Genomic DNA, 18,106 nt, shown 5'->3' on the forward strand with positions numbered 1-18,106 from the left:
AGGCAGGAAAAATGGGAAGCAAGGTAAGATGATGTATACTCAGCTTATTGCTTTTTGCTAAACTTTGACGGGGCCACAATCTTGCCAAATATATCTGCATGGCCATGTGGGATGTCTCCAGATAGGCTGTATGAAGAAATTATTTTTGGAGACACACGTAGGAGAGAAAAGAGGGGAGTAAGTTCATCTGTTTGGCTCCATCTATCTTTTATTTCCCATTAGTCAAAGTTCGTCCCCTGGAAATTAGCTTTTTGCATTTCTGTTCTGCATCATCCAAATATGTTTAAGACTTAGTTGGGAAGCCAGATCCTATGTCCTGAACTGTGATGCTTAATCTGCATACAAAAGTTGTGAGAAGCATGAGGGCCCTAGATGTATGCCTGGTTGGCCTGGCTTTGAGAGATATAGCCAAAGAGTAGTACCCTGGCTCTGGGTCAAGGTATTGGTTGGTCCCATGGATTGGAATTGAGGGGACCTGAAAGAAGTTAGTCAGTTGGGTGGCAGATGAGGTGGAGCAAGCATCCCAGGGTCTAGAAGACAGATGAGGCCAAGGAAATCAGGAGAGGTACATAAGATATATTTGACATAGAAATATATCAATTTTACAATATACTTTTAAACATTGAGATTTATTCCTTCAGTCTGAAAAAATCTATCCTTTAGCATAAAAATATTACTCTTAGAAAGGAAAACCTCAGCTGTATGAGTCAGGATACTGCTGGAGAGAACACACCATTGCCATCACATTCCATTAGCTGGAACTCAGTTATTTGTTCATATGTAAGTTAAAGAGAGGCTGGGAAGTGTGGTTTAGCTATAATCCTGGGGAGAGGAAGAAATGGGCTTGGTGAGCCAGTTTCTGCAACTTAGATAAGTTTAGCATTGGAATATTTCTAAAATATTACGTTGATGTTCTCTTAAGTAGTTGTTGGTTCTTGTTAGAGGTTAATTTGTAATATGCCACAAAGATTACTGATAAGGGGATCCAGATGTTTGGCCAGATATAGAATTTTTTTTCTGATAACTCTCATGGATTTAATTCAAAATTAGAAAAAAATGAAGGAATAAAGATAGGAAATTTGTCATCTCAAAATATTTGTGTTCTGCTATAGCTGAACCACATATTGATAAATCTTGGGTTCCTAACTTCTTTTACTATAGTCTAACATTCAGGTCAAGAAGATATTGCTACTTTCCATAATGTTGGCAATGGCAACATAAGCCATGCTTAATTTGCTTATTAAAACTGCAGTTTAGTTTTATGTGAGGAAACCACCAGGTATTTAGTGAATTTTATTTGCATCCATTTAATGTAATGCAATGTAAAATTTATTCTTGAACATTTATAAATAACAATATATTTTACAAAGATGACTCAGTATTATTACTGTTACATAAATATTAGAAAATGAAGTAGAACACATCGATGTGGCATGTTATAATGTTTTTCTGAGAACTAAGGTTTTTTAATTGAATGCACAGAAAATTAAAATAGATTTTATTTGGTGTAAGTTTCCCTTTTTCATTAAAAGTGATCTTAAGAGAAAATGATGTAGTATTTCATGATAAGTGGTAAAGATCATGACACAGATATGTCTGTAGTCACTGTTAAAAGGTTTTAGTTATATTTCACAGGAGACTATTTCTGTCAAAGAATCTAAAACAGACTTTTTCAACTTTTTCTTATGGAAAATATTAAACTTACACAAATGTTCAGAATAGTATAATAAATGTCTACTAACATATCATTCAACTTCAACAGTAACCATTGTTCCATTCTTGTTTCATATATTCCCCTCAAATTTTATTTTAATTGAATATTTTAAGGCAAATTCCAGATATTGAATATTTTAAAGCAAATTCCAGATATCATATCAATTTTACCTGTATATACTTCTGTATGTATCTCTGATAAAGACTTTTTTAAAAAGTAACTGCTAGTACCATTATCATTTCCTTTTCTCATTCTAATATCCAGTTCACATTCAAATTTTCCACATGGTCTCAAAGTTGTCTTTTTATGATTGGTTTGTTTGAATCAGGATCCCAACAAGGCCCATACATTGCATTCTGCTGATATTGCTTCTCAGGCTATTTTAGTGTGTTAACAGTTCATTTCCCTACTTTAAATCTGCATGCCATTTATTTGGAAAGACTTGAATCTTTTGTCCTGTAGAATATACCACATTCAGGATTTAGATGATTTCTTCCTGTGGTATTATTTAGGTTCTTTTATTCTCCAGTATTTCTTGCTAATCAACAGTTAGGCCTACAGTTTTGTTTTGTTTTTTAAATTTTACTTAAATTCTAGTTAGTTAACATTCAGTGTAATATTACTTTCAAAGCTAAAGTTTTGATAAACTCAGGTTCATGATAAAAATTTTATAACAAGAATATTGAAGAGATAGTGCTGTTTACCACCTATTCTATCGTATTAATGTTTCTTTTTTTTTTTTTAAGATTTTATTTATTTATTTGACAGAGATAGAGACAGCCAGCGAGAGAGGGAACACAAGCAGGGGGAGTGGGAGAGGAAGAAGCAGGCTCATAGCAGAGGAGCCGGATGTGGGACTCAATCCCGGAACGCTGGGATCACACCCTGAGCTGAAGGCAGACGCTTAACCGCTGTGCCACCCAGGCGCCCCCGTATTAATGTTTCTGTGTCTCCTTTTCAGTGATGTTAAAATCAGTAGGTTCAGATAACGGCAGCCTGAAATTTCTATTGCACTGTTCTTCATCAGCATTTTAACTAATGATTTTAACATTTACCAAGAATCATTGCCTGAGTAAATTTTTTTAATTCTATCATTGCTCTTGCATTTATTAGCTGTGATTCTTTGTATAAAGTAGAGCTATTCTTTTTTTTGTTAAGTAACTGAAATTTATTATTTTTTAATATGATATTCATCAACTATTTGATTATCCTGAGATACAGTTCTTAGAGGAAAGGCAGAATAGTCTTGCCCTTTTTAATATTTTTATAACAATTCTCAGAATAATGAATTTTGCATCCAGCAAAGATAACCAATGATTTGTGTGTATATAAGTATGAAATCACAGATTTGTAGATATTACATGTGTTTCTATCCATTGCTGTCATTGTTCCTTTTGAGTTCAAGTTATCCCATCTTTGCTAGTGGTAGGTGTTTAAGTCTCCACTTAAATGACAGTCTTTATAAGCACAGTAAGACGTCCCAGGTTCATCTCATACATTTCCTGAGACCTTAAATCAGCCATTTCTCCAAGAAATTTCCTTTTAGTGATAAATGAAATTTGGAGACTACGTTTTGTGGGTTATTTATTTATTTGTATTATTTTTCCATTAAGGGTGTTCATTGCTCTTCTAGACTTTTGTAGAACAAAGCTAAAAATAGGTTATTTATAAGAAAAAGTTAAATGAACTATGAATTCATACTGATATTTCTAAATCAAAGTTTATAGGTTTTATTTAATTTGATTTTACAGATGTATCTCTTTTATCTTGAAAATTCACTCTTCTAATACTTTAACATTTATATTAATATATTGGCCAATTAAAACATAATTATACTAGTTATGCTAGGGGTGTGTGTGTGTGTGTGTGTGTGTGTGTGTGTTGTCCTTGGTATGTATGTCCCTTTAGGAATGTACTGTCAAAAACTGACTTGAAATACTTAACTATGTGGTTGTAATTCTTCTATAAAAAGAAACTTTAACTTATTAACCATTTGGTCGACACACAGTTTGTTTCAATATATTCTACTTTTCTTATTTTTTGAAGTTGCTTTGTTTTTTCCTTTTAATTTAATTTTTAAATTAATGTAAAACATTTATGTAGTAACAAAGTCAAAACTGTGAAATAAGTACATAGAGAAAGATCTTGGTTGCATATTTGTTCCTATATCCCATTCTCTCCCTCCTTAATAGGCAACAATTTTTATTAGTCTGTAGTTTATTCTTCCATTATTTCTTTTAAAGAGTATTAGCAATGTATGTATTTTTCCACTTCTTACACCAAAGGAAGCATTTATTCATTGTTGTGCACCTTGTTTATTCCCTTAATATTACATATTTTTGCTAGTCTATCTTAGGGATAGATACCTAGACATGTGATTGCTAGGTCAAAAGGTAAATCCATGCAAAATTTTATTAGTGATTGCCAAATTCCCTTCAGTAGGGTTCTATCATTTTTTTTTTTTGAGGAGATTTTGAAAGTAAGGTTCCCTAGTTTCTGACCTACTGAATCAGAATTCTGAGATTTGGGTCCCCAGGTGATTTAGACAATTACATAGATGTAGGAAGCCTACTTTACAGGAAAATTTTAAGGCCAACATTAAATTAAATCCAATTAATTGCTCACTTGATATGTCCTAGGCACTGTGCTATGTACTGATGAGAGAAATCCTAAGATTGATATAATATAGTCCCCGTTAGAGGATCCATAACCTAGAGAGTAGAGGGGAAGCATTCATAAGCAAATCATTGTAAAATCATGTGATTGCTGGTATAACAGAAATTTATATATGGTGCTAAGGGAGCACAAAGAGTGAGTAACTCTATGAGAATTATACCTAGGATAGATTGGGACAGACCGTTTCTAATAAAAGCATAATTATGCATTTAACAAACTCTTTATAAAACTCATTGATGGTCTCCTTTCTTAAGAAGAAATAAATCATGAGTCTAATCCTAAATTTATCCCATTTGTTTTTTCTTCTTTGTTTGGTTTATTCTTTGACATGGCTTCCACTTTTTGAATTGACACTAACATGGACATCTATGGAGATTTTTGAACCCAAAATCATAACAACATGCAAAGTACTAACATTGTGATATTTTCAGCATGAAAACACTACCATAATCATGAACTATCATACTGTAGTCTGCATGAAATAAAGTCATTCATGTAGCTGACAGGAGAGAAGATAAAAGTCAATAAAAAGAATTATTTATTAAAAAGAGCTAATGTTACAAGAACAGTACACAGAACTATTATCTGACTGTGCCTTCCACATGATGTTATATACCATTATATATAGTATATATACAGATTGTATACAATATATTTAATGGTTTGACATGAAGTCCACAGTACCTTTATTTGGATATGCAAAACATTCATTTCATGAAATTTTTAATTATGAGGAGTGTTTTTTCCTTGATAGTTCAATTGACATTATACAAAAATACAGTCTCTTTAGTGATTTTAGACTGTGTGGTTACTAACCCATCCAAGAAAAAGCTCACTCGGGACTGCAGCTGAAAAATAATGTACCTTGATAAGGTATGCTGTTCTGCTTTCTACAAAGTAACAAGTATGTAATACATAAGTACATAAACATTTAAAACCCTTTTTTATAGGTTTATGATGCAAAATACATATTCTATGCAGGTTGAGTCAAAACATCCCTTATCTCTGATTCCTGTAAGTATACATCAGACATTCTACATGTAAATATTCTATCAGATGTGTTCCATCCATCAGCTAGTTGGGAATTTTGGTTAATTTTAATTTGCCATACATTGACATATTTATTGAGCTTTGTTTTATAAGAGTTTCAGTAATAACTTGATTCTTAAAGTCCTTCACTAAATCTAGTATAAAACATCATGGAAAACAAAGAAAATGATTTACAATATGAAGCAGAAATTATTGTCTATTCTTTAATATTCTTGCTGCATCTTTTTTTTTTTCAGATGCATGATTTTGCCTGCTAAATAGTTCATATCCTTCTATCTGCAAATTCCAGCCTCTCCCACTCCAAAGGAGGTGCTCAAAGAAGGCCACTTGGTTGTTATTATTCACAGGCTTCAATATTCACCATCTGTAGTAATTTACTATAATAATCTGTTAACTAAAAATAATCTTTTAAATCACTTCTTGTTTGTTTAGGGGTATCTTGGACATAATTCCTCCCAAACAGAATGAGTAACCAACTTAAATAGTTGTGCTGTGGCTCTGAAACCAATCTTTTAGATATCCAGAACAGAAATTCCAATATATCCTGATTTATAGGGATTAACCTCTAGAGCCAGCAGTGTGAGCTAAATATTGCTTCATTTTTCTTGCTGTTAAGGATGCTACAAACAGAATTAACAGGCTTAGGTTTTATAAAAGAAAAGAAACTACTTTTTGTTTTCATATTAACATCATCTGTAAAACTAGTTTCTCCAAGCTCTTTTTTTGGCATCTGACTTTGCAATTATTATCCCTTCAGGCATCTTCTTGTGTGTTACGTGAACTGTGGCAGTTGAGACTTCTATATATCATCAAGTAGAAAACTTTCACTTCAATATCCAACTATCTAGCATCACTTTGGTTCATAGTGACTCCGCAAAATAGCAAATGGGGAACATTTCCCAAGTAGTGTATGGCTAGTTAGACTAGCAGAGGCCATGTACTGAGGCTGTGTATCCAGAGCTTAATTAAAAATCAATATATTCAAGAGGTCTTTTCTATTTTAATAGTTGGTAACATTTTATAAGTGGTATGTGATGCATGGAAGTGTTTAAAAAATCAAAATTTATTTGTTATGCTTGAAACATTTTAATTCACAGACTATATATGTATGCATAATTACATGCACAACAGATTTTCATTGTCCTTAAAATTGTTGGCAATTAGAAGAAAACCTTGGACTTAATTCAACATCTATTTTGGCAGTGGGTGGGAAAATGGGAAAGCTCTGTCCTGTATTCATTTTGTTTTCAAGTTAGCACCCTTGCAGGCATATCAGTGACTGCAGTTTTTAGTGACCATATATTTTGTGTGACTTTAATCTTTTGTTATTAAAAATAAACATTTATTATATTTGCAGCTAGATAACATAGTAATTAATGAAAAACAATAGCACTTAAATTCATTTGGTCTCACTTTCTATTTACCTTGCACTAACGTAAATGGCTTATTCCCTATCCAAATAACTTGCTCTAGGGATGCATATAGAATAGCATATTGACAAATTTTGCTATTTCACTATGCAGTAACACAATATCTTACAAAAAAATGTTTGCGTATTTATTCTATAATGGATCACGCAACTGAAGTATTTTTTTTCATATCTTCTATCAGTTTGTTAATTGGGATAGTTAGCCAAAGGGAAAATGAAAAACAGTAGACAAAATCTTTAGCAAACTTTTCATTCTAAGTTTTGTATTTGTGTTTGAAACAGATCTGCAAGAGACTACTTACTTAGCAAATGGATGGCACACATTCAGGGTCATCAGATATAAAATCAAATTCCAACATATTAAAAAGGTAAAGAATACATTTGACAGAAATTACCTTTGCTTACAAAAAATTCATTACATACAATCTGCATATTTTATTGGACCAAGAACTGTCCTCTCCATTTACACAACCAAAGAGAAACCTGATGGATAAGTAATATTCCCCCCAACCTCCTGAACCATGTGTAGTCCCAAGTTTTTAAATCTCATCTTTGTGTCTTGGGTCTCCACTTACACTACACTCTATTCACCACTATTTTCAAGCTAAAGCAAAGCAAAGCAAGGTAAGTCTGCAGTTTTCACCAAGAGGTTGAGGGAATCATCAATGCCAAGAGCAATGTTACCGATGATGAAGATGGGGAGAGTGTGTGGAGGGTCGACTGGGCACTAGTGATTTTCCCACCTGTGAAAATAGAGAAGCATTAAATGGAGCAAATTATTTTGATTTTGCTGAAGATAGGAAAGAGTTGTTTCTGGGATGTAAGACAAAGGAGTGCAACATCGGTTTGTTTCTGTTGAGAGTGTGCTTTTAAAACAAGGTGTTGTATGGGGCTCCCAAAAATTATATGGAAGGCAGAATTCTATATGAATACTGTGTTAAAAGGCTATGTCACATCTAAAAAATACATCTACTCAGGAGATTTAGTGTAATTTTCACTAATGATGCACTGATGGAAAACATCCCAAATTCCAGGTATGAATGATAAGCTGATTTCTATAGCACATAGTTCAGGAAAGGGAGCAAGAATAATTAGCAAATTTTGTGGCAATAAGAATTCATAATTCAATTACTTCAGTCAATGTTTGAATTTGATAATAATAAAATTATTTAAATTATTTAATTTACTTATGGGTTCTCCATTTATTTGATTGTTTTGGTTGAACAGGCTTAAATTCTATATTCGCATACCAAACTTGCCAAAGGAAGAAGAGCCATCTTTCATTACTCTTACCTATACCCAGGAGAAATTCTTCCTTTTTGGGAACAAAATATTGTATGCAGTTAATGTATTAAGGTGGCTGTTTGATTAAACACACTGATCTGAACAGATTAGTTTGAAGTATTTTTGATAGCTCCACATAACAAGCTCCACACAAACTAAGTAATAACCTTAGGCTTAACTTCGGTTAATGGTTCCTCAAGTCAGAATTCTGAAGTAGCATCATCATGATCGATATTTAATGAATGCTTACTATATGCAATGCACTGTATTGAGGCCTTTATACATATTATCTTATTCAATCCTCACAACATTTCTATGAAGTAAGTACGGTTTTTATCTCCCTGTTGCAGATGAGGGAACTGGAGCTTAGATAATAGAACATGCTTCAAGTCATCAAGATGGGATTAGTAAAAACCAGATGCTCTTATGATTGGCCTTAATTAAAACCTTAATGATAGATTAATCATAAAATAAAGGTACCACCCAATTTTTGGGATCATCCTTCTGTCATGTTATCTTCTCTGGCAAGAGTTGAGTGTTAATGGAATCTGGTTGTGATTTTTGTCAGGGAAATAGTGTCCAAATTTTTTCTCCAGATGTTTATTTAAGAGCGGGGGGGGGGTGGCATTTGTTTGGTAAACACACACACAGCAGTGGCAAATCTTTCCTTTAAAAATTTTTATATCTAAGGCACTAATAGAACTTTAATCAACATATTGGAGAATGTAACATGCATTTCACCCTGTATAAAATGAATTATTGTGAAGTGCATGGCTGCATGTGAACTATAAGAAAGGCATGATGACAAAGCCTCACTGGAGTGGTATATGCATTCTTAATAAATAAAAACTGTGAAAACATCTTTTCTATTTATTTGAGAGTGGCTGAGTCCTTGTTAAATCAACTAACATGACACTTTTACAAAAACATCTCACTTTCAGAATGCTAAGTAGGGACTATATCTCAACTTTCACAAAAAAATCCACAAAGCAAAAACATTATTTTGGTAGAGCAAATCAAAACAAAACATAAACAACAACAACAACAACACTGAACTAAGTTCTAGTCTCAGCTGCAAAACCAACTAACTATTTCACTTGAGCAAGTCCTTGAACTTCTTAGGGCTTTTGTTTTTTGGAAAATGGTAAGAATGAAACCAATTATTGCTCATTTTCTATAGGTCTGAGATAGACAATATTATGAATTTCAATAAAACTCAGAAAATGGGTTGCACTAGCCATATTTTTTTTTAACTAAAACAAAAGTTGACAATTTGTTTTTCATGGAATAGAAGTGCAGTACAATGGGAGAATCAATGTCTTTATAAGTACTTTCAAACTTGGGGCTGATATTGTCCAGATGATATTTTACAATCTGGTTGTTTTAGAGTTGGGGAATCAGAGAATAATAGAATACTTAGAAGTTTGCTGAAAGGGTAAAATAAGATAATATATGAAAAATACCTAATGTAATGCCAAGAATATGATCAGGGGTCAGTAAATGCTCATTGTATTGTTGTTTTTAGAAATTTGAGTCTTATGATGCAAGCAGAAATTTGTCATCTTTTTCACTTTTCAGAAATAATCTTTAGTCTTTCAAGGCACTCTTGAAGATTTAACACCCACATCTGACCAGTTCAGTTGTAGTAATCAATGTAGAGATATTATTACCTCTCTTGCTCTTGAAGCTATACTTTTATAAATGAATCATAAAGTGTATTAAGCTTTAATGAGGCCACAATGTATTTAATTCTTAGGTCTTTTCACCTGAATTTTTGAAAAATGTCAGATTTCCTATATCTTATATTTGTTATTTTTAACTTTTCATTTTGAAATAATTTTAGATGCAACAAAAGTTGTAAAAATAGAGCAAAGAATTCATCCAGTTTCCTTAAATGTTTGTTTCCTCATTGTTGTGTTAGTATTCTCTCTATAAATACATACATTTTTCCTGAGCCATTTGAAAGTAAGTTGCAGACATGATATACATTTACCCCTAAATAATGTATAGTTTCTAAAAATAAGACATTTTCTTATATATCCACTCCACAATTTTTTTAAGAAAAGTAAATTATTAATATATATATGTTATCTAATCTACAGACATTATTCAAATTTTATCAACTGTCCCAATAATATCCTTTATTTCATCTTGTATTTTCATGTAAGAATTTACTCATCAAATATTATGTAAATAGCTTTTCCTCAAAGTTTCAGTCTAATTATTTTCTTCCTTATATTTTCCTTCTATCCCACTTTGTGGCATCAAAAAAGATCATATGCAATGCCCCTGGTCTTAATCCAAATTGATAAATATGTTGAATGCAACAAAGCCACATGCAGAGTCCTATATGATATCACTGGATACTTCCCTTTAGGCTGACAATTCTGCTTGAGAGTGATTACTCAATAAATAATGCTCATAATTGCCCATTAATTAAAAGACATTAAACATTTTTTATTCAAGGATTTAGGGAAAATTGCCTAATATTTTCTTAATGAAAGACGTGCATACTTTATTAAATCTTTTGGTTTTTTTTTTTTTTTACTACCTCAATAAAATGGTTACTCATTTCTAAATTTATAAAATTTCTCTTCCTTTAATTTCCTTGCTGGTGTAATAATGACAGTAGTGGTGAAGATATATGGCCTTGGAGACAAGCATGCTTGGGTCCAAATCCTGGTTCTTCCACTTAGTGTGATCTTAGGCAAGTTACTTAAATTTTCTCTGTAAAATATTAATAATGCCATTACCCCATATAATTATTAGTAAGACTAAATAAGATGATGTATAAGACTGATGACCGGGGGCGCCTGGGTGGCTCAGTCGTTAAGTGTCTGCCTTTGGCTCAGGGTGTGGTCCCGGCATTCTGGGATTGAGCCCCGCATCAGGCTTCTTCTCTGGGAGCCTGCTTCTTCTTCTCCCACTCCCCATGCTTGTGTTCCCTGTCTCACTGGCTGTCTCTCTCTGTCAAATAAATAAATAAATAAAATCTTAAAAAAAAAAAAAAGACTGATGACCAGTCCTAACACATAATAAGGGCTCAGTAAAAGCTAGAAATTATTAATACTGCTAATAAAAACAATGAGGCACAAATAAGTCCCAGTGATCTAATGTATAGCATCGTGATTATAGTTAATAAGACTGTAGTACACACTTGAAAGTTGCTAAGGGAGTAAATTTTAAATATTCTCACTACAAAAAGAAATGGCAGTTATGTGATGTGATGAAGGTGTTAGCTAATGCTATGGTCGTAATAATTTTGCAGTTATAAGTGTATCAAATTAACAAGTTGTATACCTTAAACCTACAAAATGTTACATGTCAATTATATCTCAATAAACCTGGAAAAGAACAAAAAATGATACTTAATGGAATTAACAATTTATTTTGAAATCAATAAATATGATCTAAGTTTAATTTTAAAAGGCATTTCTTTTAAGCTTTTCTGAACCTCATTCTCCATTATCTAGTGATAAAAGTAACCAAGGTAATAGAGAAATAGGTATGTTAAATAGTGCACTGGCAGTTTAAAAGCAATATTGCAAAACCCAAATGACCAGCAAGGCACTGCTTGAGACCAGGATAGGCAAGGGAATTTCAAAAATAAGGACATTCTAATGAGCCATTCTAATGAAAAATCCTTTCTAGATTTGTAGAAATTCTGCAATTATGGACATAACGCCATTGTTCTTATTAATTGGAGGATGGCATGGAAATCGGAGTGAGAAATGAGACCCTTCCAAAGTTTTCATCCATGGAATCCATCATATTAATTTTGGTGAGGTTTACACTATTTAACATTGTTGGTGGTCATCACATTAAGCCTATTATGTCGAAACTTACCTGAATAGGATGGTACTCTGATTTGGGAACTAGCCGTCCCATCCCCTCCGTCGCTGTATGCTCGAACTTCAATAATATAGACTCCGGCATCTGGCAGTGGTACTACTGCTTGAGGTTTCTGTGTTTCAATAACTTGACTGTTGCTGTGGCCCTCTTGCCTATAAAAAACCTGGAAATAATAACAGAGATTTAAGCATATCATATTCAAATGAGGATTCCAAATCTTTATTGATTGACTACCATATGTCACATTTTGAGCTAAGGAAGCCTATGGCTTTGACAGATATGTAAGTAACTGCAATGTATGTGCTATATGCAGCAGTGGAAGTGTACATAAGATGCTATGGAAATATGGAAGAGAGAGTTTAATTCTGTCTGTGGGTTAGGAAAGGCTTTTCAGAGGAGGTGACACATGAGCTATGTATCTGAAGATGAGTAGAGTTTGCCAGTTGGAGAAAGGGATGAGAATTCTAGGAAAAGGTAAGACAAAATGAAAAAATACACCTAAGCAATAAGAAACTATAACATTAGGGTACGGAATAGACAGAAGACATACGGGGATGGTGATACATGAGACTAGAGCAGTAGGTAGTGAGGAGGCATATCTCTACAGTCTTTTATTGGTTATTGAAATGAATAGTATCCTGAGGGAATACTCATAGCTGTCATCTTCAAATTCAAAGGACTAAAGAGAATAGTTTGTTAACTATATCAACAATAAATATTTAACAATGTAGGAAATCACTGAAAAGTTAAAATTTTAGTGTTTCTATTTACTTCTGTGAACTGGCATTTGGATACTTTGGATAGTAAAGTTAAGTCTTTTTGACACCTGTCCCTAGTACTAGAATAGAACATGTATCCATAGGAAATGGTTTTAGAATTACAAATTAGGACACAGAGTTATCCTGGAGTGCCAGGGTGGCTCAGTTGGTTAAGCATCTGTCTTCGGCTCAGGTAACGATCCTAGGGTCCTGGGATTGAGTCCTGTATCAGGCTCCTTGCTCAGCGGGGAACCTGATTCTCCCTAAGCCTGCCGCTCCCCTTGCTTGTGCTCTCTCTCTCTCTCTCAAATAAATAAATAAAAAGCATTTTAAGAAGGACATAGAATTTTCCTGTTTACATATCAGAAAGCAAAGATCATAGGACTTATGCAATTTATACAAGATCATGTGGCTCGTTAGGGAAGAAATTGCCTTAGAAGGTTAGTATTCTGAAGATAAGTTGTTTCTACTTACAGATCTGGATTCAAAACAATCTCCTACAAACAAAATAAAACAAAATACAATCTCCATATTTCTGTCTGGGCAAATCTGGTCGCATTATAAGACCTGGTGCGTGGTAAACTTAAGAGAAAGCTACTTCTGTTGCCATCATTGCTCATTGTCAATAGTCAGTATTTCAATGGTATCATAAAAGATGCTTTAGGGAGGGGCGCCTGGGTGGCACAGCGGCTAAGCGTCTGCCTTGGGCTCAGGGCATGATCCTGGCGTTATGGGATCAAGCCCCACATCAGGCTCTTCCACTATGAGCCTTCTTCTTCCTCTCCCACTCCCCCTGCTTGTGTTCCCTCTCTCGCTGGCTCTCTCTATCTCTGTCGAATAAATAAATATCTTAAAAAAAAAGATGCTTTAGGGAGCTAGATAAAAATTTATAATTTTTTCTTATAAAAATGTGTTTTGAGCTTTCACTAACCTATATAGAGGGGGAAAAAAAAAACTTTAGTAGAGCAATCTTGTCATATATTGAAGTCTGCCTGTACTTGATCCTCCCTTTTGCGTTCTGATAATAAATGGTCCCTCCATTTCACTTTCTTTATCTTTCACAGATTTAAATTTACTTCAGGGTCTCAGGAGAGAAGTAGCTTCTCTCTAAAAGTATTTAGCATGTGCAATAATTATATGTATTGAAATACTTATAGGAAAGGAAGCCATAGCCTCAATGTAGTTGCAAAGTGATAAGAGTATAATCAAATATTTATTGGGCATATCATGTGGGCCAGGCACAGTGCTATATATTGGAGACTCATAACAGAACAAGACCACATGGTTCCTGCCCTCATGGCACTTACAATATAATAGTGGGGACAGATGCCAATGCAGTGAAGTGTGATATATACTGCAATAAGAAATGTATTTAGTGATATAGCAATGCACAGAGTGGTACTTGGTCAAGATTTGGGGAATCAGAAACATTTCTCAGAACATGCCCATAGCAGGTCCCTTCAGCTTAAAAAATGACAATTGTATCAGAATTTATGATTCTTATGTTGACTGTAGCAGTATCATGAGTGAGACTTCTGATCATCCACATGAGGTAATTAGAAAGCAAATTTATGGCAATGGGGAAGTACATAAATTGGTGAGGATTGGCAGGGGAGTGACTATTTTAGAGGACATTGTTATTATGGTTCAGTAAATTACAATTCTTATGACAAAGAAAATGTAGCTAGTAATGCATATCTAATGTTGCTGTAAAATTCAGAGTTGAAGAAAAATGTGTGGATCAGTTGAGATTTAGAAACAAAAGGTAAAAGCATGAAAAATACCAGTCAATGGTAGCAAAGGGAGTTTGAGATTAAATGTGGCTTTTACCAGTACATCCAGGGAGATGTGATGTTATGAGTCAGTAAGTGGGTATACTAAGTGAAAAAATACATTAAATTAATGGTTATTCTTAGGTGTCTGAAAGAATCTCGGCTCATTTTAAAATCCTGATTTCATAAAGATGAATGAAAATGAGAAAACGGAGAAGCTTAAGTAGTTATCAAGACATGTCAGAAATAGTTATTGACAATAAGGAGTCCATGGAGTACTTTGAAAATCTGGACATTTACAGAATGGCGGTTGTGATGACAGCTATCTTTAGGCATACAGGAAATTGTATTTTCAAGACTATCCTCAAATCCTACTTAACAAGCTCAGAAGAGTGAGTTATCCAAAGAAGTGATTCTAAACAAAAAATTAATGTGGTACTGTTGTTCTGAAAGACATGATCTGGAGATGGCTAGTCGATATGTATGATGGTAAGACAATAATGGTGTGAGTAGGCTCAAAGATATAACAATAAATTTTTGCTTTTTTTTACCCATGAGTGCCCCTGAGAAGGATGGATCCTATTAAAGGGAAGGCCTATTCAGCAGCTGAGCATCTTGGGAATAGTCAACAGGGACATCCACTCTTCACAATAGAAGGTGAGGAATCTGAAGCCCCAGTGGTGATGGGAGGGTGAGAAATCAGCAAGATGATAGAAGCAAGATGAAAAGAAATTGGGGAAGCATAAGTACCAGTGCGAAGCCACTGACTGGAGGATGGCCAAAAGCGCTTTTAAGAACAGGACTTCCTATGGGCAATTTTCAGGTATTTGCTTGTATGGTGTGCTTTTCACTCTACATGCTCCTGCCAACATTTCTCTCAAGGCTGCTTTCTACAGGTATATATTTGTTATTATATAAGCCATTTTTGTTTTATTTTTAAAAGTATTTTATTATAAAAAATTTCAAGCATAATCACATGCAAAAGAATAGTATAACATTATATATGAGTCTTTTTAATTTGTGGGTACCACAAGAAAAAGGCTGAATCTCATATATGGAGTAAATATAAGAGGAAGGAACAGCTGCAAGATACAGGAAATCAAGATTAGAATGGTCAATGACATTAAGCTCCCTCGAGAAGCTGGATAAATATAGAGGTGGTCTTCAGAATTCTGTAGGGTGTGGAATAAAATATCAACCCAAGTGTACATGTATCTCAGGAGTCTGGAAGGTCCTGATATCTAAGTTGAATAAATACACAAAAAACTACATTGATGGAACACTTAATAACCAGTAAAGTTTGAGCCTGATTTTCCCCCTACTCTCTCCAGGTATGTAAACAGGCAGAAAGTAGAGGCGAGGGGGGAAGATCTATGGAGAAAGGGTATATCTAGGAAAGGAAACTTTCTAGTCGTAGCCCAGAAAACAAAACCATTATTATTATTATTATTATTATTATTATTATTATTATTATTACTATTGTTTTAGTATGTAGCCTGAGATCCTTGTCCTGAATTCCTTCTGACTCTTCGTTTTTTTTTTCTGAATGGACAAAAGTTTCTCTTAGTGAGGAAGGAGATATTTGCACAAGTGAAAGTATAGCTCCCAGGTGTTTAATATTTATTTTCCCTTTCACTTGGGCTTAAATCTACATGAGAACAATAAGGTGGAGATAAGATGGTTGTTTTATTTTATAATCTTGGTAAACTTCTTTCATAATATAAAGAAAAAATTTCTCCATTCTCAAGATTATTAGGGAGAATTATGGCTGAATATGCTTTAGTCCACAGCTTTGTTATTGGCCTTGGTATTTCCTTAGGAATGCCCATACAGATGTGCCAAAATTAGTTAAAGACTCGAAATACAGACTCCTTACTAGAGGAGTTATAAAAATAACATTTTCTTCATTGAAAAGCATTTATTTGAGAAATATAAGAAATATAGAAAAATGTATTAAAGAAATATAAGAAAAGTATATTAAATTAGAAAAAATTAATTTGAAGTTTTTGCACCATTTTCCCAATCACTTACAAATAATACATTTAATACATTTAATACATTTAATACAAACAATACAAATAATACATTTCTGAATTGGGAAATATAAGAAAAGAAGAGAAAGAAATAATAATGGACCTGAAGAAGTTATAAATACACTAAGTAAACTCCAAATATGATTTAACTTTTCAAATGGGGAGTTATTTTATTTGCATGAGAATAATTTGTGGCCATATCTTCAATCTTTTCCCAACATTTCTTGTGGTTCTTCAAGCTTCTATTTCTCTTACTTTTTAATGAAAGCTGTGATGTCTTGAAATTATTGCTATTAAATCTGGACTTGTTAAACAAAATCCCAAAAAGTTTAGGATCTCTTGGATGATCTCAAAAAGCAGTAAGAAATTTCACAACTAGGTAATACTTAACATTTATCTGAATAGATTTAATTTTAATATGTCTCCTCTGATACAACCACATATGGTTTGATTCCATCCATCCTTCTTCCACTATATTCTTGGTCATTTTTGAGGTCCCTGATAAGATTTATGATGAGGAGACCTCCCATCTTCTGAAACCTTGCATAAAATTTCTCATCATATCTTTCTTTGTTAACATTTTGTCCTTATATATGTTGACACTTCAATCTCTGAAATTAAGTAAGTAAGTAAGTAAGATCCATGCTTCTTAGAAAATGGATTGGTTGAATGTCAAATTCCACTCTTTTATCTTATTATTTTATTATGTTTTTTTGTGGTTTATTTTTAAATAATGAGTTCAATCCTGTATTTAGTATTCTAACTATAAGAGTTGAGTTTATTATTTATGGACCAAATCTGGAGAAAAATCTAATTTTCTCCATGTTTATCACTTTTCAATCCTTTTCACAATCGGGAAAACTTCTAGATGAAGACTTCTCTGAATTCATCTACTTTGGACTTAATACAGGCTTAATACAAAAGGTGGAATACACAGAGTATTGACAGAGCTCTGTGCCATTGAGGACATCTGCATGGTGTTCACAAAGGAACCCGGTTAAGGCCTCTTTATAAACTCTTCAGATGGGGCAGTTGGGGATGGAGTTCTCCCAGTCTGGCAGTGTCTAAGAGAAGCTTCCTAGGTATTCCCTTTCTGGTGTGGAAGCTCTCTGAGAAGGACCTTCTCTGTCTCATTCGCTGTGGGAACGTCAGAGCCTAGAACACTCATTGGCACTTATCTCTCTATGCTTGTGGCAAGAATCCTGTCTTAGCCAACTTCTTCAGACTGATGCCCAGCACACATCCCAGGTCTTTCCTGATTCTCTCACCACTGTGGTCCGAAACTGGAGGAGAAACTCTCCTGGCTCTGCCTTTGTAGTGACAGGCTGGAGTGATTCTGCCTGAAAAATGATTCACCCATCCCCTGGGAAACTGCCACAGGCCTTTAGAATTAGGCTGTCTGTCTTATTTAGACAGGGCTTGCAACCCCGTCACCCTTAGTTAGGTGGGCACTCCTTTTCTCACTGCCCAGGTGAAGATGCAGCCCTGCACAGACCACTGCGCCTGACTGGCCTGGCCGGTGCTGAGTCCTCTGAGCC

At 34.0% G+C, this 18,106-nt stretch overlaps 1 protein-coding gene across 5 annotated transcripts in view; it reads right to left on the reverse strand.

The window, feature by feature from the left end:
* Positions 1-4,911: 4,911 nt before the first annotated feature.
* Positions 4,912-18,106, reverse strand: part of CNTN5 (contactin 5) — a 1,325,220-nt gene continuing 1,312,025 nt past the window's right edge. For 4 of the 5 annotated variants that reach the window (XM_045790825.2, XM_087868224.1, XM_045790823.2 and 1 more), the window contains 2 exons: positions 12,000-12,168; positions 4,912-7,612 (listed from right to left, as the gene is read on the reverse strand). In XM_045790825.2, the coding sequence (XP_045646781.1) occupies positions 7,509-7,612; positions 12,000-12,168 (273 nt within the window). In that variant the 3' untranslated portion in view covers positions 4,912-7,508. Of the gene's footprint in view, positions 7,613-10,201; positions 11,121-11,999; positions 12,169-18,106 lie in introns of those variants that run through there. The other variant, XM_045790826.2, reaches the window with a different exon arrangement.

This window comes from Ursus americanus, chromosome 16 (assembly GCF_024610735.1).
Source record: "Ursus americanus isolate L20-20 chromosome 16, mUrsAme1.1.p, whole genome shotgun sequence".
In the NCBI taxonomy this organism is placed as follows: Eukaryota; Metazoa; Chordata; class Mammalia; order Carnivora; family Ursidae; genus Ursus; species Ursus americanus.